At 33.5% G+C, this 26,296-nt stretch overlaps 1 protein-coding gene across 4 annotated transcripts in view; it reads left to right on the top strand.

The window, feature by feature from the left end:
- LOC119642438 (serine/threonine-protein kinase S6KL) overlaps positions 1–24,154 on the top strand; it is a 73,368-nt gene extending 49,214 nt beyond the window's left edge. The window contains exons 9-10 of one of the 4 annotated variants that reach the window (XM_038041603.1): positions 23,648–23,890; positions 23,948–24,154. In XM_038041603.1, the coding sequence (XP_037897531.1) occupies positions 23,648–23,890; positions 23,948–24,049 (345 nt within the window). In that variant the 3' untranslated portion in view covers positions 24,050–24,154. Of the gene's footprint in view, positions 1–1,474; positions 1,927–23,647; positions 23,891–23,947 lie in introns of those variants that run through there. The other 3 variants (XM_038041597.1, XM_038041612.1, XM_038041619.1) reach the window with 3 other exon arrangements.
- Positions 24,155–26,296: the final 2,142 nt, after the last annotated feature.

Here is a 26,296-nt window from a genome sequence, read left to right as displayed (position 1 = left end):
AGTAAAAAGTGCAAAATTTATTCAATTCACTATAATTGCACACCAGGTTACTCTGGCTACCTATCGGCTTTAAATAAAATCATGCTGAAGAACAAAAAAAAAAAAAAAAAAAAAGAAGTAAAATAAGAAAATTTAAAACACACATTCAACCGAAATAGAAGATCAAATTGTTGGCATCAAAGAAGCAAAAACACAAAAAAAAAAAAAAAAAAAAAAAAAAAGGAGAAACAAGACGGGATTCACTTATGGTCAGTTAAAGGAATAAATATATAAAAAACCGGTTCATTAAACACTGCCCATCGTTATACACTGACAGAAATTATTGCACACTGGCCTCAGAAAAATTCTGCAAAGAATTCAAGAGACAGATTCGAAGAAATCATAAATTTTCACAAGTCAAAGAAAGAAACCCAAAGAAAAGAAAAAGAGATAGAATAATAAATAATAAAACACGAGAGCCTGTGTTGTGAGCCTTCTTTCTTATTTATAAGTTTGATGCTTAACTTTAATATGAAAAACGCAGCTTAAAAAGCTGATACTTTATAACTGGGCAACCAGATACAAAGTCGCAAAGTCTTTAACCACAAAAAAAAAAATAAAAAAATAAAAAAAAAAAAAACGTTTGATTGCTGATATCAGCAAGTCATTACGTAATGAGAAGAACTCTGCAGATGTGCGTATGTATGCGCGATGTCATAGGATGCGAACAAAGTCAAATCTTTAAATTTAAGATTGAATTTAAAAGATAACAAATAGGGATGAATTATAGATGAATCGCTGTTTCGATTTGCATCCGGAACGTCCAAGTAGTCCTTAACAGAACCGGATTGACGTCTAGTATAAGCTAGAAAGGCGTATTAATCATTAAATGTCGTTAGGGTATCTTTCCTGTTCGTATTATGTCATTTGCTTTGCCTTTCACTTGCTTCTTTTTTTTTTTTTTTTTCTTTCTTTTTATTTATTTTTATTTATTTTTTTTTTTTTTTGTAATTTTATTATTATTTATCTTTCTTATGTGTGTGCGTTCAATAACCTTTTCTCTCTTGCTAAAAATTTCTTTAAAAAGAAACTTTATCATTTCGGAGAAAAAGCAAACTAAAAAAAAAAAAGAAGGCAGCATTTTATGTAAGTATCTATAAAAACTACTTTCAAAACCACAACATAAAATCAGTTTGATGTCTTACATACACCACACTTAGAATTTATTTACAAAAAGAAACTTTAAAGTCGATATCGACATCGACATCGATATCGAACACAGAACAGAACACCTTTGTCTCCGAACTTTCAAAACAAATAAAATATTAGTTGTTTTCGAATTGCGCTCATATTTGAGTTCATTTGGATACAGAATAGAATTGACATTGAATTCAAGCATTTTGGTGGAAAATTTCAAAAATCGTATAAAATTCGGGCAGGCAATGGAAATGGAAATCGAAGGCTATTTAATATTTTTCTAAACCTTCCTCTCTAGAAATCTCCTTGCTTTACCATCTATCTACGCTGCATGCGTTCTACTTATCAATATTACATATTAATGTATGCGTATGTGAACAGAACACATGGCAAACGTTTTATAACAAATTCTCTAATAAATATGTAAGTAACATCCTTTGTTTCGCCTTTGTTTGTACAGCAGCACATCGATGGACATTCATTGTTATTTTAATAGAATTTTAATAGAATCTATCACTTGTCCTGTTTATTTCTTATAACATAGTAAATTGAAACTGGTCCATGTCCATGCGTGCGTTTTTCGTGAACCCAAGATTTCTGCGGAATTCTAAGGAACCCATCAACCGAAATGCAACAACAAATAGATCGAGAAGGCGATCGACAGTTCGATGCAAGTTTTTGAATCAACTTCAACAACAAATGCATAAAAAATTCGCACACAAAAATAGCACACTCTCACAACTGAAAGCAATCTATGCGCCACGCATCCGATAAGAGATCGGAGATTCTTAACTCTCAACTCTACTAAGGGAGAAATTTTATTGAAAAACAGCAAGCTACGCTTTTTTTTTTTGTTTAGGAATTTGTAAACACCTTGCTAAAGGTGAATATTATAAGTGACTAACAAATAGATCGATTAATAGATGTTTGAAATGCTAATAGAAATTGATTGCGTTTGCAATTAAGTAAAATTCCTATGTAAAGCAAGACAATCAACTTTTAAGGCGGATCGTGCTTCAATTCTAATCCAAGGTAAATATGCGAAAATTTTTCTGGTGGAAATTTATATATAAATTACATATGTAATTGTAGTAAAGACGCATTTCACACACTAAGAATAGCGCGTTACGTTTTTGTTTTTTTTTTTTCGGTTTTTTTCTAACTAACACTACTTTGAATTGCGTCTATGCAAATGTATCTGATGTTATCAAATACGATTCCGAGTTGTAAGGATTTTAATTTTTGAATGTGTAAGCTCGTCAAAATGATGAACTTGCATATATGGGTATATATGGGTACGAATGGATGTCGCGTATAAAAGTTAGTCACTTGTCAATCGTTTTGCATAAATTTTCCCACCGCTAGTTGTTGCGAACAAATGAAATAATCGCATGTTTATGTTAATTTTTGCTTACCTCTTTTTTCCATTTCATTCCATTCTCTTCAAATTTATAATTATGTAAATAGTGCACGAACACTTTTACATTTGGATGGCACTTTGCCGTAAACATTTTGTTTAGTTTCTTTCAAGTGGACTTTTAATCGAATGTCTTACTGTGGCGTCAAATATTTTTACGGTAGTCAAGTCAAACAGGGCGACTTTTATTTTATTTTTAAAACTCTAATCAAACTTTAAATAATTTAATTTAACTTAATAACAAAAAAAAGTTGTGTGTAAAGGAAATTATGATGATTTGTAGGGCATATCGTCAATCGAGTTAATGTTGCGCAATGTTGCGCTTTGTTTATTTATGAATTCGAAAACGTTCAACAAATTATTTTATGCTATAAATATTTATGTAGTAAATTAGATTAGATGTAAACTGCCGGATAACCGAATTTGTTTAATTTCTATTTGCGTATTGCGCATAATGATGGATAATGTTAAAAAAAGAGATCCTCGCTGTCTTGCACTAACGCTATATCTACCGGGGATTTATTGTAACTCGACCCCTTCACGTTTTATTCAACGAAATAACATAAGTAACATAAGTAAGAAACTGGATTTATCTTTGGATATTGGATGCCATCCGCTATTTCGAAAAAGTTATCTTTTCCTTTTCCTCTTTGCCTACTAATTACAGGCGTCTAATAGAATATTAATCGAAGGATCGAGGAGAGTGTTGTTGAATACATACGTAACATATGTGTGTGTGTACACTTATAAAAACATAATGCACGCACTTGGATAAATGCTATTAATATTTTCAAAAAATTTATGGAAAATTTATACACTTCACTTTCAAGCTTCGCCCACAAACATTTGCAAACGTTGCTAACGCAGTGTAGTGCGTATAATTCCCCCATAAGATTACGCCTTTAAAACTATACAGTTTTTTATTTTCTAGCACCAAGCAATCTCTCTACTTAATCCGCTTGACATCGGGAGAGTTAGTCAATCTATCCCATCCAGTATATGCGTTTCATATTCCTTTTACTTCCAAGTCATCTTCCAGAACTAGTGCGTAGACTTTATTGTTCTAATCAACATTTACTCAACCATGCATATGCATAATATAATCTATCTGTCTATGAAAAGGAAAAGAGAAAAACGGCCAGATTTAGGTAAAAAGATAAGTGGTTTCGTGGAGAAGAAAAGAGGAAGAAAATAAACGACCATCTCAAACCAGTCCAGGGTGGCTTGTATGCGAGGCCGAGGCCGAGGCCAAGGTCGAGGTCGAGCCCATTGGACTATAATGTGTTATTTGTTCTTTTTGCGAGCAAGGGTCGATCGTAATAATGCATGAAATAGTTAAGGACAAGCGCTTCGACTCAATGCATTTCAGCTGTTCAGTGACAAGCATTCCGTGAATAAAAGGTAAAAGTATTGAACGCCGAATTGATGTCATCTCACGACGGCTAAAAATGCTTACATCTATGTGTTATTCTCGATGATATGTACAAAATGAAACAATCACATAATGTGCAGCCATTGTTCCTTTGTATATATGTAAGGTGTAAAACAAAGCAAACAGATCTGCTATACTCTTGCACTTGTAACGCATGCAAACAAACTAGGGAAGTTGTACTTTTCATTTTTAATCTTTATTTCTTTTCTACCTGGTTTTTTTTTTTCGCCTATAGGTTAACAAAATTTGAAAAATCATTTCCACGTCATGTCCGATGGCTTGCCTTTTTTAGTAATCTCTAAAAAAAGGATCTCGAAAAATATTTACTATACACAGCTGCCTTCTAATAAGGAAAATAAAAAAAAAAGAGTAAACAGAATTGCATCCAAGACTGTTGTGCACGTAGAATAAATAAAATCTCTGAAAATAAAAATAAATATTCGTTTCCGTCATTTCGTTTTTCAAATAAAAATAACACATACCAGCCCCAACATTGAAAAGCAATGTCAATATCATCAAATAATTAAGTTAATAAATATGAAATTTTAACTTTAAAACTTTTGTGTTATTTGAAAAAACAAAACAAAAGTGTCCGTAAAGAAAATTAACACCTTACCTATTACACATGCACGTAATTACGTACACGGACAAAGCAAAATTCAATTTATTAATAAATTGAATGAAGTGAAAATAATTAATATTTAATAATCAGCAATAACATGTATATATATGTATATATATAGATATGATTGATCCATCTTCGATAAACTGAAAAAAACTGAAAAAAAACAAACTTCATTGAAAAACTTTGTAGAGAGGAGAAAATCTATTTTTGCTCACATTATATTTTATTAAGCATATTAAGCATTGCGGATGCATGCTACACACAGAAGAAATTAATGATAGACGCAAAACACCTTTTATTATTGTACCTATCAATTAAAAAAAGGTGATTCTAAGCTTATCTGTGCGTTATCTGCCTGCCTTTGTTTTCTGTGTTCAGTAATTTATAAGATATTTTGAGGGAATCTAGTGCATGGACGTATTTTAGCCCAAGAGTGAACGTTATTGGAGGTCCTTCGGATCGGACAACTTTTTCGATCAAATCCCATATAATGCCTTATGCTGAATGCCTTATTACATCACCCAACTGCAGGATATTATTTAGGATAGGGTATCGAATGGTTAGCCTTGGTCCATTGATTATGTTTTACTTGCTTATCTACAATATAGAAAAAAAAAAAATTTCTTTCAATAATCAATACAAAATGTAATTGATTTTGATTATTACATTAATTAGAAGTGCTTCTATGAATTAAAAAATTTAAAATTAAATAACAATTACGCGTTTCATAGATCGTTGTAATCATATAAAAAACATATAATTAAGTTTATAAACATTCCTTTTGTTGGTTGCGAACTTTTAAAAATACACAGAAAATGATAAACAAGCAAAATAGGATCGCTTAAGCTGACACTTGGATGCCCCGCTCTTTTGGTGGTCTTAACCATCCGAAGAATCGGCAACCCTTGATCCTTGTTCTGGCCATGAGAACACAAAACGATCTTGACTGTTGAAAGACGCAGTCAAGGGCTTAGGTACAAAAAATACTTCACTGCACCCCCGTTACAACGCCTCCAGCGGGAGTCTCGAGAATTTTCTTCTGACGACTGCGGCTGCATCTAGGCGAACGGCTCAGGTTCATGTGTTATTGGGTGACGAAAGCGTGTCCAGAACTGTCGATACCCTCGAGCATTACGTAATGTGGGCTTTGCTGCGCTTATGGACTATGTGGCAATAGGCAACTGTTCTACGCTTTTTATATTCACCAATTAAATCCTACAATCGGACTACACGTCTATCTCAGCGTTCTCACCCACTCATCCCGGAGTTATTTGTATGCCGCACAACAGATTACTGTGACTCGTTGTTTTTTAATTTTACTGCCCGACTAGGGAACGGCTTAGCTGTAGCCGTCTTTTCTGCCGTACCTGATGGGTCCATTTTGAAGTTGAACGTTCACAAAAACCACCCACTTTCCTCACCACACTTGTCCTATAACCATTCCTGATTAACACCGTGCCCGCAGGTGTAGGGCCACCCCGTGAATAGGTGGTCATTGAATGGCTCTCCTTTCTAGTCCTTTACCGACGTTCAATATTCATAGTCCTCTACATTATATGAATGCGATGTACTAATATTATATATAATGTTCTGTGAACTGTGACCATATTATTATCTCGTTTAACGGCCCGAACAAGTAAAGTGCAAAATGTGTTGTTGTCTCAGTTCCATATGTCAATTCTAATATCTGTTTCTAATACTGTAAGTGATGAATAATAAAAACCGTGAAACTATTACATATATCTAGGAAATGTGAAAGCATTCTCCGATACGGACTAAGAACGTCCTTAACGGCTACACAGGCGGTCTGGAATTTTCGTCGCCTCGTCCTATGTTCCAAGTGTGTCAAGACCAATGGCAAATGCTGTATAGCTCTGTTGTCTTGTGGCGATCATAGTGCATGGAATTTAATATATTGAAGATTTCTTGGTTTATATTATTACATAATCAATAAGCAACTCCAGCTTTGTTTAAAATGGTATATGCGTGTGTAACTTAATTCAAGATTTTTGTTCAATTATAAATGAAATTCTTGTACTCGCTACTGTACGAGGGTGCGTTAATGTTTCCATTTCGTGTAACAGCCGGTATGACTGAATTAATTTTAAAGGCCGCGTAGAATGTAAGCTTGAGATTTTAGGCAGACATAATTGGATCTGATTACCTACCAATCACTTCGTGGAGATAACATTTTCAAAATTGGAAGCATGCTATTAAAGAACACATCCGTCAGGGATGTAAACATGGTAACCTTTTTTATTGTACTCGTTGATAGAACGAATACCTGCGCATAAAATATTGAAAAACAGGTTTACCTTTAGATTTGATCTATGCCTAGTCGTTGGGCGATATTCAGAAAGTCACAGTGAAGTTTTCATAATGCGTACTTCTTGCGGAACTCTTCTATGTTGGATGTAAATTTCTATATTGTTATCATTTGAAGAAAAGACTTGAAGTCTGCGAAGAACTTGTTTTCGAAACCATGCTTTTCACACGATTCTCAAGCACTCTTTATAAAGCCAGAAAAGCCAACGTAAATATTTCTCATATTATCTATATATATATATATATATATATATATACAGTTTCATAGAGATTTTGTGAGTTTATTATTGCGTTTATTTCCTCAAATGATGTAGGGGTGATAGAAAATGTAAAAGATGTTTATTGCAAGTGTATAAAGCTCGCTTTACGAGCGTTTGGTTTCAATGCAATAAATTCTGTTTATAGGATTATTATTAACATATTCATAAACATAAACATAAATCAGAAATAATGTAATACTCAGTTATATTCATTTGCAATAATAAGCGCCTTTGGCATATTTAAAGAATTGTTCCGAACTGTGGGCATACAAGCGTAGAAAGTTGTTTTTCGACCTTTTCGAACTTCTAGGTTCCCCTAATATCAACTTACTACCTTTGCTATCGGCTTTAACGTTGTAAAAACATTGAATAGCAGACAAACTTTTATGTTTACTACCGAAACTTGAGAATAGATCAGGATTTTCTTTCCATTTTTCATATATACCCAGAACTGCAGATGAGATATATTCTCAAGTGTATTTAGTACTTTACCTATGTCTAGCCATTCGTTTGCCTGTTCATATTCCACTTTGCTTGCGTTCCTGGCAATTGTAGAATATGAAATAGAAAATTAAAAGTAACGCCCGCCCTGTGGTCTTGCTTATGCAGGAGGGTATAGGAAATCCCAATCAATCCTGTTAATGAGAAAAGTGTTCGCTTGCAAACGAATTTGTAAACTAATTTTACTTGATAAAATGAAGAATTGTGAAGAGTCTAACTAAGAGTAAATAAAATGATAAACGATACCTTGCTGAGTAATCCCGTTTATATAGTATAAATGTAGTTTATTTTAAAAGTAATAAACAAAAGAGGCCGAAGAAAAATGATTAAAAAAATGTATCATCTTGCCGCAATTAATCAATTAAAGCGAAATAAATAATAAAAATAAAATATATACAAATTACAAAAACCTACTAAAAATTCCAATGAACCAGGAAAATACAATTCTTTTAGGCTTGAATTATTTAAAGATAATGATAATGATAATGATAATAATAATAATAATAATAATAATAGCCTTAAAATAAAGCCAACCTTAATATATGTCTGTCTGCTAAGTGTACACATACTGTAGAATACAAATGAGTTTTCGCTTTTCAACTTCGCGGCAAACAATATTTATATGCGAGTAATTACGTCATTTAACTAACAATAGAAAGGTCAGGTGGTCGGTGGATTGATGTTGGCTGGTACTGACTTTTAAAGTGTTGCACACTTTCAGTTTCTAATAATAAGTAAATTAAAAAAAAAATGAAAAAAAAAAATAAAAAAAAATAAAAAAAAAATAAAAATAGAAAAAAATGCATGCAAATTATTCTGCAGCCTTAGACAATGCACACAATCATAGTGGAACAAAATAGAACTTTGAGAAATTAATTGACTTGATCAGTCATTTCTCTTCGAAGCGAACAGATATGACAATAAATTAAATTTCAAATTAAAATTGCAGACTTGCAAACAAATAAAAAATGATAATTCCCGCGACGTGTCGTTGAATGCGTAGATAATATTATTTGGAAAGTCTATATACTTTGCACAATTTCATCGCTCGTCGCCAGCGCCAGTGTTCGTTTATTGTGTTGCCTAAATAATTGCAATATGGTCACTGTCTGTGCCTGGTGAGCTCGCTTAGCTCCTACGTACGTGTTCGTCCTTTAATCGCACACCCAGCCCATGTTATGTCTCATTTTGGAATCGCTACAACCCAAGTTCGTGTTTCTCTGTTATATGTACCCCAGTAAGCTGATCCCAGGTATACTCCTTACTTTACATCCAAAGTAGCCGAAAAGTATTGAGTCTCTAACAATAGGAAGAGACACGATTTCGCACCAAGTGAATAATTGTGCAAAGGGGATAATTGCCAAAAAAATCGTAACGAAACAAGCCACTTTTTCGAAAGTTGATCGATTTCAGAATATACTGTGTGTGTGTAATGGGAATTTGTTTTGTCCTAATTTCTGTGATTTTAAGATCTACAGCAATAAAGCGTCCACGTTTTTGAGTCTCTCTCCGCTATTACGGACTATAGATGTACACTTTTTGAAATCCATTGCGCATATATGGGAGCGTTGCGAATGATAAGGCAAAGTTAGTATGCCTTTATAATTTTTAGCGATGGGCCTAAAAAAATTTTTGGAAAAGTCACGAACTTGTTTTGTAAAATTATTAAGTGATTTATAAGATAGCGCCTACAATCACATCCAATACATAATAAATATTGTATGCCTTACAATGGTGCTTATACTGTCCCTTTTTATTCTTTATATATCTATACGTTATGCACATTCATCCATATCATTACATATATATAATATTTTGTTTGTATACTTGCATAGCGTATAGTGTATTGTGTGTGTGTGTCACTTAAATGGCTTAATTTTTGTGTCACACGATCCGTAGAGAAAGGCATCTGTATTTATATTGTAAATAATTGAATCAAATATCGTTTCATGTGTACATGCGAAAAATATATGTGTCTGCCTGCACATCTGCAAAAAAAATATTATTTGATAATATACTTACAGAGTGACAAAAGTAATAAGGAAATTATTTTCACGTTCGGCCGAAAACATTTATTTAGACGAGATTTTAGTTTCTTTTTTTTGTTCTTACGTAGTGCCCGTAGGAACATGTGTCATCGGCTCATTTTGTTTATAGTAATGACACAACTTGTCAAGCGAACCAGAAGTTATACGAATTTAATTTCTTGATTACAAATGTTGACGCCCCCACTCCACCCATCAATTCTCGGAAAAACGAAAGACGGACAATTGGAATTTGAAAGGTTATAAAATTATTTAAAGCCCCATCGATGCTGGCCAAGAAATACGTACAAGCTGATCTAGACAATACACATAGGCGTCAAATGACTGATCTTATCTTATATATTCACCAAGATCCTATTAATTTAGTATACGAGGTATGTTTGAAAGTAGAAAAGACTTTTTTTGACTGAAAACGTTTTTCTGGGAGCGTTTCTCTGACTGGCGATTAAAAGTGGATCTACTACGACAATCTCAAGTGCAAAAAGTCGTAGGTTATTTCATGAGAGTCATCCACGTCCACGCGGGGCAGAATATTTACGGTCACAAAGTTTTGCTATGCATATCATATGGGATCAGCAAGATGTAGTGTACTATGAGCTTTTGAAACCGCATAAAATTGCTACTGCAGATGTCTACCGACGTTAATTGCAACAAATTGAATGATGTGTTTTTGCAAAAAAAGACGAGCAATATCGGCTAACAGACGCAGCATCATTGTCTTGAATGGCAGCGCTCGGCCACGCATTGGAAGTCTTGTCAAGGCTTGGAAGTCTTGTGGCAGCTCGAATGGGAAGTTCTGTCCCATCCACCGAAATGGATCGATGATTCGATGATCGCTGTCGGCACGGTATCGCCATGTTGCCAGAAAGGTGAGAAAAACAGAGCAATTTAAAGGTTTAGTGCAATAACAGTTCTTAAGGCTCAGTTAATATGTCTCGAGAATTTTTATATAATAGTTTGAGATCGGTGACCATCCCGAAATTTCTCTTGGAAGCGAAACTTTCTTCCTTTATTTTATGTTTATTCATTTCAATTCCAATTGCTTACAAAAAATTTCAATCAATGGGCGATATTAGAGTGTGTATAAAATTTTTAGGACATAACTCATAGTTAATTTCATAAAACAGTAAAACATAGCTATGTTAAATATTTATTAGTTATGACGCAAAAATTTGACTGCTTTAACAAGATAGTCGAGTTGTGTAATCACTTAAGAAAAAAAATTCAAAATGGAAAATCCAATGCTGAGGGATTTGCACTAAGCCGCTAGGCAACCGATGGTACTGAACATATCTGGTTCAGCTTGCAAAGTTACCGATACTTTAGATTTGCTTGTTAGTTTAGTTTAAATATGAGTTTAAATATCGCGCGTACTAAGAAGCATCGATTTAATATTCTTTGATCAGTCCAATATTGAGATTATATTATAGACGCGATTTAGTGTTTTACCAAGGACCATGAATGGTTTAAAATCTTCATAGTTATATCGACATTGATGAAGCCTTATGAGTTGAGAAATTTCTAGAAGAATGATTAGGGACATTAATGTTTATCCTTCCTAATCGGGTTGATGGGTCAATGCCGTCATTTATTAACTTAGCTAAGAAGAAGAAGAAGAAGAAGAATCTTTCGCTTCTCTATGGGCTAATAGTAGCACTCCATTCCCGGACAGTGACAAGGAGACTAGCGTATCCCATCCTAAATTCCTTAGGAGAAAGAGTAGGAATTGCTTGTGGAATGATTCGATTGAATCGATATAAAACCAATGGAAAGAACATCTCACAGCAGTGGCATATTCTAATATCAGCAATACTTAGCAAACTCATAAGTATAAGTGAATCAAATTTAAATTTTGTAATTAAAACGAGAAAATATGTTAAAGAAAAGTCCATATAAAAGGGAAAGATTGCTTTGTCCTATAGGTCAATGATTTGATGGCAGATTTTATTAAAATCATATGAACGTTAATAAATTTTGGGCTTGAGCTTTATTTTGCGCATTTCAATAAATTTCCGTACCTTAGTACACGGAGGTTGGCTAAAGAATGAAATTATTATTCTTCTGTTCATTAAAAACCTCTTACGTTTTCGTTTCTTTGGTACGGTAGAAATGCTAAGCACAAGTTAGTGTGTGTACGCGTTGAATAAAAAATTGCATTGTAATGGAAAATTCTTACAATAAAGTTACGCATGCAAGCCCTTTTTATATATGACAGTAACTCTGCAAATAAATAAAATTAAACCCAGCATCAACAATATCAAACAGCATTAACTTTGTAAGAAGCAGTGGAAAAAGACAAAGAGAACTAATAACATACACAATATACATAATATATACAACATTTCCAAAGACAATAGCAGCCATCCATTCGGTTCGCGTACATATGTACAGAGCTCGCCACTTTGGTAATAATATCTACCTGTATAAAATGTGCATTTGCCGGTGTGTTGTGATGATTGTATGCTTGAGTTTGTTGAAAGACAAGACGCGCTTTGCGGTCGGTTCTCGGCAATTACCTTATTTGAACTTGAGCATTTACTTTCGATCGATGGAACGCATCATTCTACTTGATTCTACTTGATCACCACAATAAATATTTATGGTGTAAGTATAAAGCTATGCGATTTTTGTTTTTTTTTTTTTTCGCATGGATTTTCTCGTTTGTTGTACTTGGGTTACGTTTGTATCCAGACCATCTAACCAGCCAGTTATCCAGCCAACAAACCAGCAAACTAACCAACCAGCCAACCAGTCAGTAAGTTAGTCAACGCTATTTCTTAGTTTAGAACCATGACCAAGATGGTGTTGCATTGTTGCTGATCATTTAGTTTGGTTAGGTTAAGTTTACCTTTTTGTTACTTTATTTGTTTGTTATTCTCTCTACGTAAAACCAAACGCACAACGAACACATACAGTATATATATATATACACACACACACACAAATAAATGCAGGCAAGAACATCGGTAATAGCAATCAAGTTAATGCATTTGTCTTTGGTAACACGCGTGTGGTTGACGCGTTGGACTTTTTAGAAGCAACAGAAAATGAATCTCAGTTTCTTGTACTTCTTTAATAACGTTGTGGCGGCTTGACGCGTTATCCCTTCTCAAGTAAAAGCTTTCTGTTGGTATAACGCTGTACATATATAACTCTTTGCTATTGGCCTTGAATAGTCTTACCATGAAAAAAGAGGTCATTGTCATGTTGCTGTTACAGCAGACCATGTAAAAGGGTCTCTTTTCTGCCTGCCTACTTGCCTGCTTGCTTGCCAGCCGGCCTCTTTACATTGCACTTAACTTAATGTATAAGCCGGCCGCAGTTGCGCATCAGGGAATTTGCACTTAGACGGATGAGTTACTTGTCGTTAGTCGTTCAAAGGAAAGGAAAATTGCTGTCAGTCTTTCTACATAGTTCATTTATTTATTTTAATTAATAGTTAAATTTCCTTAACTACTGCGTATTTTTTTTTTCGCTTTTTTTTCTGTTTTTTCTGTTTTTTTTTTTTTTGTTTTTTTTTGTTCTAAAGCTGCTCGCTCGCTTAGTGACCAAGTACGGTTTAGTAGTAGTTCCTAAAATTGTCTCTCTCTTTCTCTCTCTCTCTCTCACCCTTTCGTCAAGATTGTCTTGATAGATACGCCAATTTAGTCTGGCTGGTGTCATTATCGACATTAATTGAAACTAACATTTACTTGTATGAAGTGCTGCCTTTTTGGCTTACGTTGTTCTTGCAATTGTTTACAACTTCTTACGATTACATAGGCATCCTGTTTGTTAGGAGATTTTTGCCATGTTTAACATAAGAAACATGTTTTGCTTCATTTTCTTTTCTCCTTTTCGGGCGTCATAAATATGTGTAACAATACTCAATCCATACCTGAAATCTGCAGCGATCGCCAACATCAATTTAAATTTAATGCAAAGCACTCATGTTAAGTCTCGAACGTTCTTTATTAAATATATATATATATATATATATATAGGTGTTGCGTATACTTACGTTTTCAAGAACCTTTTTTTCTCTTGGTAAGCAAAGCCTGACCATTTCAAATTGTTCCTATATTCATTTTTTCATTTTTCTTTTTTCGTACCTCTCGTATCTTTCACGTTTATTTGCATATTTATCGTTTTAATATTCTCTCTTCCGATTTGGTACATTGACGATATGCAAATTTGTACACAAATCTATTCGCCAGCCTACATGCAGCCTTTTATTATTATTATCACTCTACCATCGCAATCTACTCCTATTTATTGAGACAGTCGCTTTTATATATATATACATATATATATATTTATGGCTTATTAACATACATATGGCTGACGTATTCAAATTACTGTCGGTCATTAACAATATTCATTATCTTGTTTAAAGTACTCACTGTGCTGTCTATTATTTCTAATGCGAACATGTGTTGTTGATACATTTAGATGATTCAGTAGATATAATAGTAGATGAAAGCATTAAGCAAATTGCTCTCTTTTTGTCTTCTTGTTTTAATAACTAACAGAATTAGAAGGCTATACGTTGTCAATTGATAAGCTTCTAATATAACGATCGAACTTCTAGAATTGCATATACACGGACATATAATAATAATTTTGAACGGAACATCGTTTTCGTGTTTTCGTCTCCATTTCATCTTGAACCTGCACATTGATTATCGACCCGCCTGTAGGATACGTGAGTTGCTATGTTTTCAAAGAAATTATTAAAAATTGTGCTTTGCTGTCACCTAAACGCTTCCATCATAGGTCTTACACAGTAGGAAGCACGCAAAAAAAAAAAAAAAAAATGAATATGGTCCAAACTTAACACAATATATGTCAAGTCCCCACTTTGAACAAATTTTGATCGCAAAATATTCAAAACTAGTTTTGTTCGTATGTACGACAGGTTAGTTGTATATCCAAGCTTACACATTCGTTTCGAGGGTCAGAGTTCTATATTCCATATAATGCCTTTTTTAAAATAGGGCCTTATGGAGGGAGCAGTCATAAAAGCGATTCAATTCAATTTGTTTTTAATAATGTGTGTCCTTGAGCCCATCACGTTGCATCAAATTATATCGCCAGTGGCCAAATTGATGGTGGGTAACATTGAAATGTGCCGACTTTAGATAGGGCAGGCCGATTTACTTTTAAGTTGCTCTAGGCGTTGCACACACTTTCACATGAATTTAATATGCTTTCAATCTATTTTGCGTGGGGCATAAACTTGGTCTTGTTGTTAAACAACAACAGGAAATATATTCAAATATCGGTGCTGCAAAATCAAAGCGGACGAAATAGGGTTAGAGTTGTATGAGTGTAATGGATTTAATCAATTTCGAGACTGTTTGCAAATCATTTTCGTCAGTCCGTATCTCATCCTATGCGTTTAGTGGATTATGTATTGTGAGTAAAGAATTTACGTAGAGTACGCTTTATTGCATTCTATAGGGTCTTTAAGACATCTCGTTAATTGAAGAAGGAAAAACACCATAAGCTGCTCTCCTTTGTAGCGACAACTTTAAATAAGTGGTTTGACTATTAAGCGCGCGCTGATGTTGTACTTAAAATCGCTCTAAACCAGCTTAGTCAGCTTTGGCATTCGACTCCGTGCACTGAAATCTTGATTTGGAGAGATAGGCTCACATATTACACCTACGTAAACATATTTTCGAGAACAAGGAAAATATATCGAGATCTGCATATTCTGTTTCTCGTTTGTTTTTTTACGGGAACAAGAGAAATGGCTTAGAAATGATGCTACATTTTATCAATCAAGTCGTAGTATATACATAAGTAAAAGTAACGCATAACATAAACACATTATATATGATATTTGATTGATAGTATAGAGCTGATCCTGGCCTAAAAATGTCCTGCGTTAATATAAGCAGGCAAAGCAATTTTTGGTAGCCTGTTGAAATATGAACAGCAGCACATCAGACGCAATTACGCATATTATTGCAAAAACATAGCATGACTGACTATAACGCTTTAATTTGCGCTTTCGTCAATGTTTTGTTAAGAGTCTTCTAATAATATTATGCCCGTTACTCAGGATTTTGTTAAACCCAGAAACATCACGCATTAAAGTCCGCATATGTTCGCCGACTTGATAGTTAAGATTTGAAAGTTAAAATTTGATATTTACGCTCCTAATTGGTTGCCACAAATCAAGTGCACACATACATCGATGCGATCGATATGATCGAATATTTCCTTATGCCAGACGGGACGTTAGTTTAAAAAAGATATCCAATCGATTAACATCAACACAATCAAATAAATACAAAAAAAAAAAACAAATGTTTTGACCTTTTTAATGTACGTAATTTAAAGGTGAACAGGACAGGGTATGTGCAGCTCGATACACGATCGAAACGCTGTACTTATGGCAAAATCTGCATGCCCAGAATTAATAACTAATCCTAACACTTTGCGATCTTACTCGTATTCCACTCTGAAGCGCTTCTTAAAAATGCATAATCGTTACAAAGTTTAACAATTGCTTGTTTGCGCTGTTCATTAAATTCGTCTTTAAGACAAGTTTATGCCTGCGTGAATTTACAATTACATGGCAATTAAAAATCAATTTTGCTTAACTAACGACCGACATTACTGTTCCGGTGTATTATATTGAAATTATGAGACCCATGTGTATATATATGTATGTGCGTATGTTTGTTTATATCTTACCTAGGTTAGAAGAAATGGTATATCGATTGTAGGCACTTAAAATAGCCATAAATATAAATATATATGCACTATAGTGTAGTTGCATAGTTAGAGACAAAGTAAAGGTCTCGGTCGTAATTTTTTTTAGGCGCCGTGAAGTAAAAGGCATCAAGCGTACAGATGCAGAAGCGTCGTCAATGGTTGTCTCGAGTTTGGTATGCTTGTCGTACGTTATAAAATGTATTCATTTTGTTCTTGCTCCTCCTGCTAATGGTGTTGTCGCTGTAGTATTTAGTTAGCGAAATGGTATTAATGCTATTGTTATGGCTTTGCCAAGTGGTATTTAATTGCACATATAAAAGCAACCGCAACAACCAGAACACGGAGTACATATTCACGGACGACCGGACGGATGGACGAAAGAGGTACGGAAAGAATAAAAGTAATAAACCACAAGAAAGTCTCAGATAGCTTTGCTGTTGCTCTTCTTCTTATAGCTGTTGAGCTGTCAACCATGCATAACTTTGACATTCGCACACATTGTCAGTTGTGAGAACTTGCACTGCATGCATAAAATTGTAAAAATTGTTCTTTTGCTACTTTTCTAAAAACAAGAATTTTTATATAAAATTCTTATCATAGAAATTTCTTTACTATTTAATGAAAAAACGAAAAAAAAAAAGAAACAACTAAAACCCGATAGTGGTACACGGTCCATTATTGCATGCCCTTATATTACTTTTATTATACATATTTGTTCAAGTAACGATATTTCAAAATAACTCTTTATATTGGAAGGGGTCGAAAAAGTGGTCCGATCTGAATAACATTCGTCCTCGAGCCAAATTCATCGTCCGATTCATTCCAATTCATACCCAATTTCATGAAAATATCTCGGAAATTGCGATCTGTACGTCGAACATGAAACCGACAGACGGAGAGACGAACTTAAATTCATTTTCTGAATGGATTGACCACAAGTGGTGTGGAGTAGGAAAACTAAAAGCATTACTCGGGCAAAGCCGGTCCATAAAAAAACCTATTCCATTTCACTAGTATAGGACTTAAGCTATTTTTACCATAAAATAGCAAAAATAATCAGTTATCAGGACGAACTTTTACGCAAGAGGGTCCACAAAACCTGAACCGGCTTGGTGCAAATTTAATAGGATTTGCGTTTTTTGCCAGGAACTTATTATCTTTCATCAATTAGATCTCTTTAGCATATGAAGATCTAGATTTCAAGACGTTCGTCTATGGTAAAGGGCCCCTAAAATCGATCTACCTATTTGGCTCAAATATATAACATAACAAATTTGTACGCCATTTTGTTGTCATATAAATGTATAATTTTTGCAAATAAGTTTTTATGGGAGGAGGTCAAAAAATAGCCCCCCATCTATCAAAATTTTCTGCATTTGTTCCGTCTTTCTATGCTAAAGTACTATTACTTACCGATTTTTGTTGAGACAAAGTATAGTACATTTGGGCGGATTTAAGTGGAACTTAGAAGGATTTAAGAGAAACTCATGTTTTGCATGAACCTGTGCATGAAGAACCATTTTTTTTCAAATCGATTTATATTTATGTTTTGACTCAAAGATGAACGTTACTGAAACTAGCGCGGATCGAAATAATTTTACATTCACTTTGGATTACATTGCTTCGTTCTTATGAACACTAAAGAAGCTTTGTGCAACCGAAAGTGTTAAGTTTTAACATGTCATGATGAAAATTGGTCTTAACATAAATATGAGTTGCACGAAATTTAGACCATGTAAGTCAATTTTTGATAGTTTTGAATTACTCGATAAGAAAATTGATTGTGCTTAAGCGTTTTATGTCCCCTTCCGTATGAGGACTTTCATGGAAAGCGTGCCTTCATGTGAAAGAAATAAAATAAAGCATTATATTAAGTGAGTTGGTTCACGGTATTCAATGATCGGTCTTGCCCGATAATGCGGTTTGCATTTGCTTTCCTTTGAAGATCATTTTCAAATGTGATGTAAATAGTCATTAAAATGGTCTGAACAAGTTCGGTAGGCCTTCGGCTAAAACAAGTCAGTATATCAAATTACGTTAAATGATCTCAATAATTTTGACCTGTAGGCTCAAAACAGACGTACACACAAGCAGACAAGTTTATATCGATTCAGAATATGGTTCTAATAATGATCGATGTAATGAAATGTGGATCTATTATAAGACCCTTCGCGTGCGTACTTACTATACCTTTTACCATAAGTTGTGTGAGACGTAAGAAGAAGTCAGAATCTTCAGTTGAATAGAATTAATTCGCTTCTTAATCATGAATTATTTAGTAATCAGAATTGAAAAGATTTATATATTTATTTGTCGTTTCCCCTCGTGCCAACTCATTTTATTCATTATATATATATATATATATATTTTTTTTTATTTATTTTTTTTTTTTGTTATTACATTAGAAAATAAATAGACTTTTACTTCTAACGCGCCATATCACTTAATATTAGTATTATCGGTATTATTTACGCGTTAGCGAGCATGAACGTATATATGTGCTTAGCTGTCCACTTAACTTGTTACGTGCATTATTAGTTGAGTTTAATTTGCATGCATTAGCGCCTTTAATAATTTTGGAATTATTGTTGTTGTTGTGTTTGCTGCTTACTTACTGAAATCCTGTTGATGTAGTTACTATTGTTAATCTTGAATTATTTGCAACGCATTCGAGATGAGATCGATTGATGGACTGATTGGTATTCTTGATACGCGTCAACAAGCAAATTTAAGAGCGTTTCTCGGTCTGCCTGTGTCTGTACTCCTATGGCGTGTGCAGTCGCTACTTCAAAATTTTCCTTACGAGAACAAAGCTATATTGTTTGTCAATTGGGTTATGCCGTTCAGTTAACAAAAAAAAAAAAAAAAAAAAAAAAAAAAAGACAACAGCAACTCTTCCGCAAGTTCATTCATAATTTTTTTTTGAATTTCTGCTAGATTATGTGAGCTAAGAAATTCGGTTCAAACCGATAATAACTTTTTTCTCGTTTTTATTGCAATTGCGTTTAAATGCGCGATAGCACTTTTTTCACAAAACCGCTCATAAATAATTTATGAACTGTTTTCACTGGCAGATCACAATGGAAATGAGTCAGCCAGTTATTTGTTTCACCAGTTGATTAAATTTGATTTTCGTATATCTTTTAATTCAAAATTCACATCATTGAACTTATTTAGCTGCAACTAATCACAATGGAAAAATCGTTACATTTTTGAAAGTTTTGATGATTCAAAACCGGATGAAATATTTAATAAGTTTTCTTATAAAGAGACAGAGAAAAAGAGAGAGAGAGAGAGAGAGAGAGAAAGCGCCAAACTGATTGTGAAAGCAAAAACCTTTGAATAAGTAAGAGCATAGAGACAAACGTTTTTATTAATTGTAGGCGCGGGTCACGTTCATGTTTAGGCTTACTCCGTTATTCTCGTCTGAAAATGTACATGATCAGCTCCAGCTTTCTATCTCTTTGCAACTAGCTTTCTTTGTGATTGTGTGATAGCTCGAAAAAGGTATTAAAATAGTTGCATAGAAAGTTAACACAGGGTCGAAGATTAAATCGAAATATGGACAACATAACAACAACGGCTAATAAGCAAATCAATTAATCTGAAATTTGCCATAACCTTATTTTTTCAAAATCATCTAAAAAATCAATCCAACCGACATGCATTAACATTTGGCTGTTCTATACGCATGCGACAAGGCTGTAGGTGTCCAGGTTGAATACCGAGAGAAATGCAAGGCAAAAAATGCCGGCAAGATATGATAAAATTGATAAAGAATAAAGAAAGTTTGTGTCCAGGTTTAAATATATAACGGGAAACATTGTAAATGAAGTCAACCACGGCTTATTTGCATACTTCATTGTATACTAAACTTTGGAGGTGTGCAAACGCATTTGCACCCAAAATCGAAAGTAACAGATTATTAAGCTGGCTATCTGCTCATCTTCTGATCAAAGTTTCCGGTGTCGAAAAATTTACAACAACAAATTCAAAAAATGAACAGATCACAGCAATCGTTTTGAGGATTGAAGCAATCTTCTGATCAAACTAATTAAAATATCGTTTCTTTTTATTAATGATCAACGGCTGGTTCATTATGCATATCGATGTGAAACTAGGTTTAAATATTTATTAAAACTGTTTGAGATTTGGCTGGATATAATATTGATATTGATCCAATGATTCCATATATAAAGTTGTTTTTTTTTTTTAATACTACCGTCTAAAACTTTATCGACATAGGGTATTTACGAAATAATTACTCTTTTATGCTTCTATGTATGTATGCATGGACAATATGCAGAAAATGATTGTTTATTCAGATTCGTTCGATCGCTAACTTATTATGAAAAATTATTAAAATTTCTTGAAATTTAACCTACGTAATGGACCAACAGTCCAGTTTCAGTCCATTTAAAACAAAAAAAAAAAAAAAAAAAACTTATATCATGCATCGATTGCCACAGAAATTGAGACAGACAGTAATAAGTTATATTGAATTATAATTATACGTTAATTGCTAATAGAAGTAATTTTTTAGATTTTCGATATACATTTGGCCATTTCGTCATTATTTGGTCGATGTCGACTTTAAAAATATTTAATCTTTAAGAAAGAAGATTAAATTCCTCTTATAATCATTTAATTCAATAGATGGAAGGTTGTAGTTGTTTACTAATCCCATTTCCTCCAATTCCCATTACTTTCTATCTTGCCGTGATTTATTTTACTGAAAGTAACCAATTTTGGGAGTAGATTACACATTACACATTACCGGGCACCAGCAATCGAAGACTGTCGTAAGAGTAAAAGCAGCTTCTTCTAATATGGCTTGTACTCTTTCCCTTTAATTTAGCCATTTTTAATATCGATTTTCATTAAACGATATTCTTAAGATTTCTGTAGAAAAAATTATACCTAATAGCAGTGCAAGAAGACAAGTACAGCTTAGTTGCACGAAATATTAAACGCTACCTATCAGAGTTTCCAAACTTCAAAGTCAAAGAGGGTCAAGTGTGTGTGTGTGTGTGTGTGTGTGTGTGTAGAGGATAATATTTTTTTGCTCCAGTATTCTTTAAATAAAAAACATGAAAGTGTGAAAATGACAAACGTTTTCACAATGCGAAATTCAACTGAAAGTTTGCTAACAGAAAAATGTATTTTATTTGACTGATACTTTTAACTGGAAGTTAAATTACTCGCTTTTCTTCAATAGAAATATGTATGTATTTGTCGATTACTATGAATGAATGTTCGCCTATTGTAATTGCCTAAAGAGTGTTTCAACCTGCTGTGAATAATTTTCTTCTATCATTTTACTAATCATAGGATCCTTTTTATCGATTTTCTTTAATCGTTAGGGTGCCGCATAGTCAGTGTAACGGGTCGGTGTTCGCGAGTGCAAATATCAGTGAGGTTTCAAACATACTTTTTCGTGGGAATTTAGTGGGAGTTTATTCGCTAACGACACTTAACCGATTGGATACTTCTTCAGACATTTTTTTTGTTCTACTTTCTTTAAATATATCTTCTTCCATGCATTTTATTTTTGATTTGGGAACTTCTGATGTAAACGATTATTAAAACAACAAATCTTTAGTTGCATTATTTAAAAGCTCATAGATACACTCACACATACATACGCTAAATAAAGGACTTGAAAATCAAACAGGCTGAAAGGGAATTACAACCACGTTGTCTGTAGGAAAACGCAAAAAAAAAAAAAAAAAAAAATACCAAAAAAGAAAAATAAGAAAACAAAAAAAAAAAGGGGAGAACATGTAACAAAGTTACCAATGGTATTGGACGAATCATGGGCATTCGTCACATCAAGCGAAAATCTAGAAATTTCCAAATCTTTTACTAATCATAGGCTTCAATCACGGGAGTAAAGAGAGATATTGTGGCATTGAATTTTAAATTCGAAATAATTCTTTGTGTTTAATTTTAAATGAGCATCTAATGTAAGTTTGTTTGTAAGTGCGCAATTAGTACCAGATCCTGATAATTTCACTTCTGAACATTTTTTCACTGCATTTGCGGTCGACTGTGCGGTCGTAAACAGACGAATAACTTATATATCTTCGATATTCTGTTTTCGTGATACGCTCGACAATGCGGGCAACGAAAACTTTACGTATATATATATATATGTATATATATATATATATATATGCCCATGTCATAAGGAATGACAATGATGATGATGACCAAATGATGATTTCAGCTCTTTTATGGTATGGCCCGTTATTTGGTTTCGCTTAGTGACTTCTGCAAGGAAATATGAGCGAAGATATAGATTAGTAGCGTTTAGCCAGACTAGGATTTGAAATTACGGAAAATATCAAATTTTGTTAACGAAGCTCCACATTTCATAAACAGAAAGTGGCCATGCGCTTGCTTTCAATTCAACAATAACTTGTAATTTAGGCCTATTATTATTTTAGCAAGCAAAATTTTAATTTCCTATATCACTTATCTTATAGAAGAATATCTTTTTTCCTGTTCATTTGGTCTTAGAGTTGATAAGACGTAAGTTTATTGCGAATGTTTGGGGATTGACGAGGCATGTTTTTGGAAGTTGCATACAAATCAACAAAGTTAACATATTTTTCTAATAAGTTTACGTCGTATACGCGTAGACTTTTTTCCTATTGGTGAGACGATATTATACGTTTTGTAATGCTTGACTTGATTTAGCCTGAGTCTGTTAGCTTGCTTATATAGCCTCTATCAAGGCAATTAATAATTTTGTGCATGTTTAAGACGACTTAGACATGCTGCCATAAATATTATAACTACCACCACTACTACTACTACTATTATCAGTACATACATATATATATATATATATATATATATATATATTCTATTATATTCCTTTATGAAAGCAACAACAATAGTAGTAATAAAAAAGAAAAAAGAGAAAAAGAACTTTATAGACAACGCAGCTTAAAAGCATTTCGGATGAGAGATAAAAATAGATATTGCCGTCTATATATGGACATACATACTAAAGACTACGTGTGCATTAGCTGCAGCGCATTGAGAAGGAAGTTGGCTTGATTAATCTAAATGCAGGTGCAATACATACACTGAAAATAATTTTTTTCTTTCCCTTGTTTTTTTTTTTTTTTTTTTTCGAAATAATTTCAGACACCAGACATTAGCACATATATCATCTCATCGGAACAATTGATTGATTCTAAACTCAATGCAAATGATGATTCATTAAAAAATATCTTACCTTCTGAAGTAGAACATTTACCCCATGAAGGTAAAGATGTATTGAAACGTTTGCTTGATCTCAATCCGGACAATCGTTTGCGTTCAGTACGAGCTCTACAAAAAATTGCTATGTACAAGAATTTTAAAATTAATCCCGACTTTGTCTTAAATGTAAGTATGACAAGATAACGTATTTTGTTAACACTTTAATGAACATCTGTTTTATAGATTAATCCATTAGATATCATCGCCAGCGATAATATTACGATATATGACGGTAATCAACTAAAAGAAAGTGCCTTAGCTGACATAGCATTCCGAAATTTTTAATTGCAATAGTATTTTAATTTACTACTTATTGAAGAAGAACGATAGCAGGGTATTATACGTTGCATTCATTATTTCTTTGCTCGAACGAAGAATAATTTTTTTATTTAATATTTTTTTTTTTTTCTCAAAATGCCATAACAAACGTAATTAAATTAAAATTTTAATGAAATCCTTTTTCAACATTTTTCTCATTTTTCATTAAGTTTGTACAGAACAAATCGGATTGGTCTGTTAGTTTGCAGCAATATCCGCAATTGATCTTTGTTAGTATTAGTATTACAAAACTCATTTGTCATTAATGCATTTCGAGAAATCTTGCTGGAAGTAAACTTGGATCGATTAAGAAAAAAAATCGTGTAAAAAATTGTTTTTCTCTTTTTTTTTTTCTTCCTTGATCGTAATGAATGCGAAACACAAACTCAAATTCATTCAAATATTTTAGGTAGGCGTTTTGATCTCCTTTCTACCGAATTTTATACGCAAGCAATGTAAGATGTGTATGTGAAAAAATGTGCAATCGAACTGCACGCTTTAAGTACAAATTGTCGATAATGTCAGGCGAGTCCATCGACCGATTGTTTTGCTGATTTTGATTATCGAATTGAATTTGACAGTTATGGTCGTGTTTTTTTATACATACGGCTTTCGGGTAGCAATATCAAATAATCGCGGAAAGGTGGTTCACTTTTCCCACTTTTCGCACTTTGCAACGTTTATTGTCAAGTTATAGGCTATTAATCGAATAAAGAGCGTTTTCAAATCTTCGTTATGCTATTCCTAGCTTGTAAAAGCTAATGATAAGAATATCATTAATGTAGACCTAACGGAGTTTGAGGTCCTCTAGGATTTTTTGCATAAGCCTGTTCAAATGCTTAAGCGGCATTACACAAACCAAATTTCCTCCTTTCGTGATAATGACTGTTCTGGGTACATTTGCATCTTAAACAAATTTCAGAGATTTCGAAATAGGCTCTCACCAAATCTATTTAAGGAAAGAACTTCTTCACAAGATTTGAAAAATCGTGACAATGAGGTGTTGTGGGGTATTTACCCGGAGCCGTAATTTTATTGAGAACTCTACACTCACCGCGTGAGCGCCATCCGTTGCTAGATTAGAGGATCCTTCGTATCAATATTATTAGGCACCGAATATTTAACATCTGGTAAAATGCATAAGGGCTGCGTAATCCCTTTGCATTCCAATAATAAAACTGAGATGGTGAATTTTCAGGAACTGACTAACTTGTAACAGAGAAAATATCGTTCTTGATTGACATGAAACATAGTGTGCTTAACTTTGTTAGACTATCGATAAGGCGCTTTTCCTTTTTTTTTTTTTTGACATTGACAAGCAACCCAAAACAGATAATTGGTTGTGGAAGATCTGCAATTATAAATTCCCATATAAATTGTCCACAAGTACTGATAATTGAGATATTTGCGGCTTGAAATTGAAATTTGCTTGGCTTAGAACGCTTTCGATGGATAGGCGGATGAAATTAGCGATAAATCGGCTGCTGTATTTATGAGGAATTTACTGTTTGAAGAAGTATCTCGCACGAAAAGGCGACGTATTTTAAAATATTTTGCTTCGTCAGTCGCCTTGGACGAAAGATTTGCTTTTGTTGCGTTTGATATTTGCTTGTTTTAACATCAAACTTGATGTGATGCCAACACAATCGTTGATATGACGAAGATGAGACTTTTTTGTTACGGCTGCGGCTTCTGTTTTGATTTCGTATGCGGGTTTGGAACTTAATTCCGTCGATGCGTTTGGATAACTCAGTGATTTCGGCAAAAAAGCTTCTGATCTTATTACGTCATAGTCAGCAATGTAATGTTGATAATCCTTTGTTAATCAAAAACGGCGACGCAGCAAGCACTCACTCGCTCTCGTAAATTATTCCGTAACACAGGCGTAACTTTGGCGCAACTTTTTTTGCCTAATTTTTTTACATCCTGAATTACAACCTTAACAGAGTTATTACCAATGTGAAAACTATTTGTTAATCGCCAAAAGGGCATTGGAAAACCCCTTCTGTATTTCTTCATCGAGATTGTATTTTTTTCTTCGTTAATCTGAATAGTTGTCTTCGTTCACGTAATTCCACATCCATACATACGCGAACTGAACTTATTTAATTTTACAAGTTGGCCTAAAAGCAGACCGCCATAATTCTTTTTTTTTTTTGGTTATCAAATTAAGCAAAACATTAAGCAAAACAGCTAAGTTATTCTGCTATTTAC

This window comes from Glossina fuscipes, unplaced genomic scaffold (genome assembly GCF_014805625.2).
Source record: "Glossina fuscipes isolate IAEA_lab_2018 unplaced genomic scaffold, Yale_Gfus_2 0, whole genome shotgun sequence".
NCBI classification, from domain to species: domain Eukaryota; kingdom Metazoa; phylum Arthropoda; class Insecta; order Diptera; family Glossinidae; genus Glossina; species Glossina fuscipes.
This window is presented reverse-complemented; position numbering and strand designations above follow the sequence as displayed.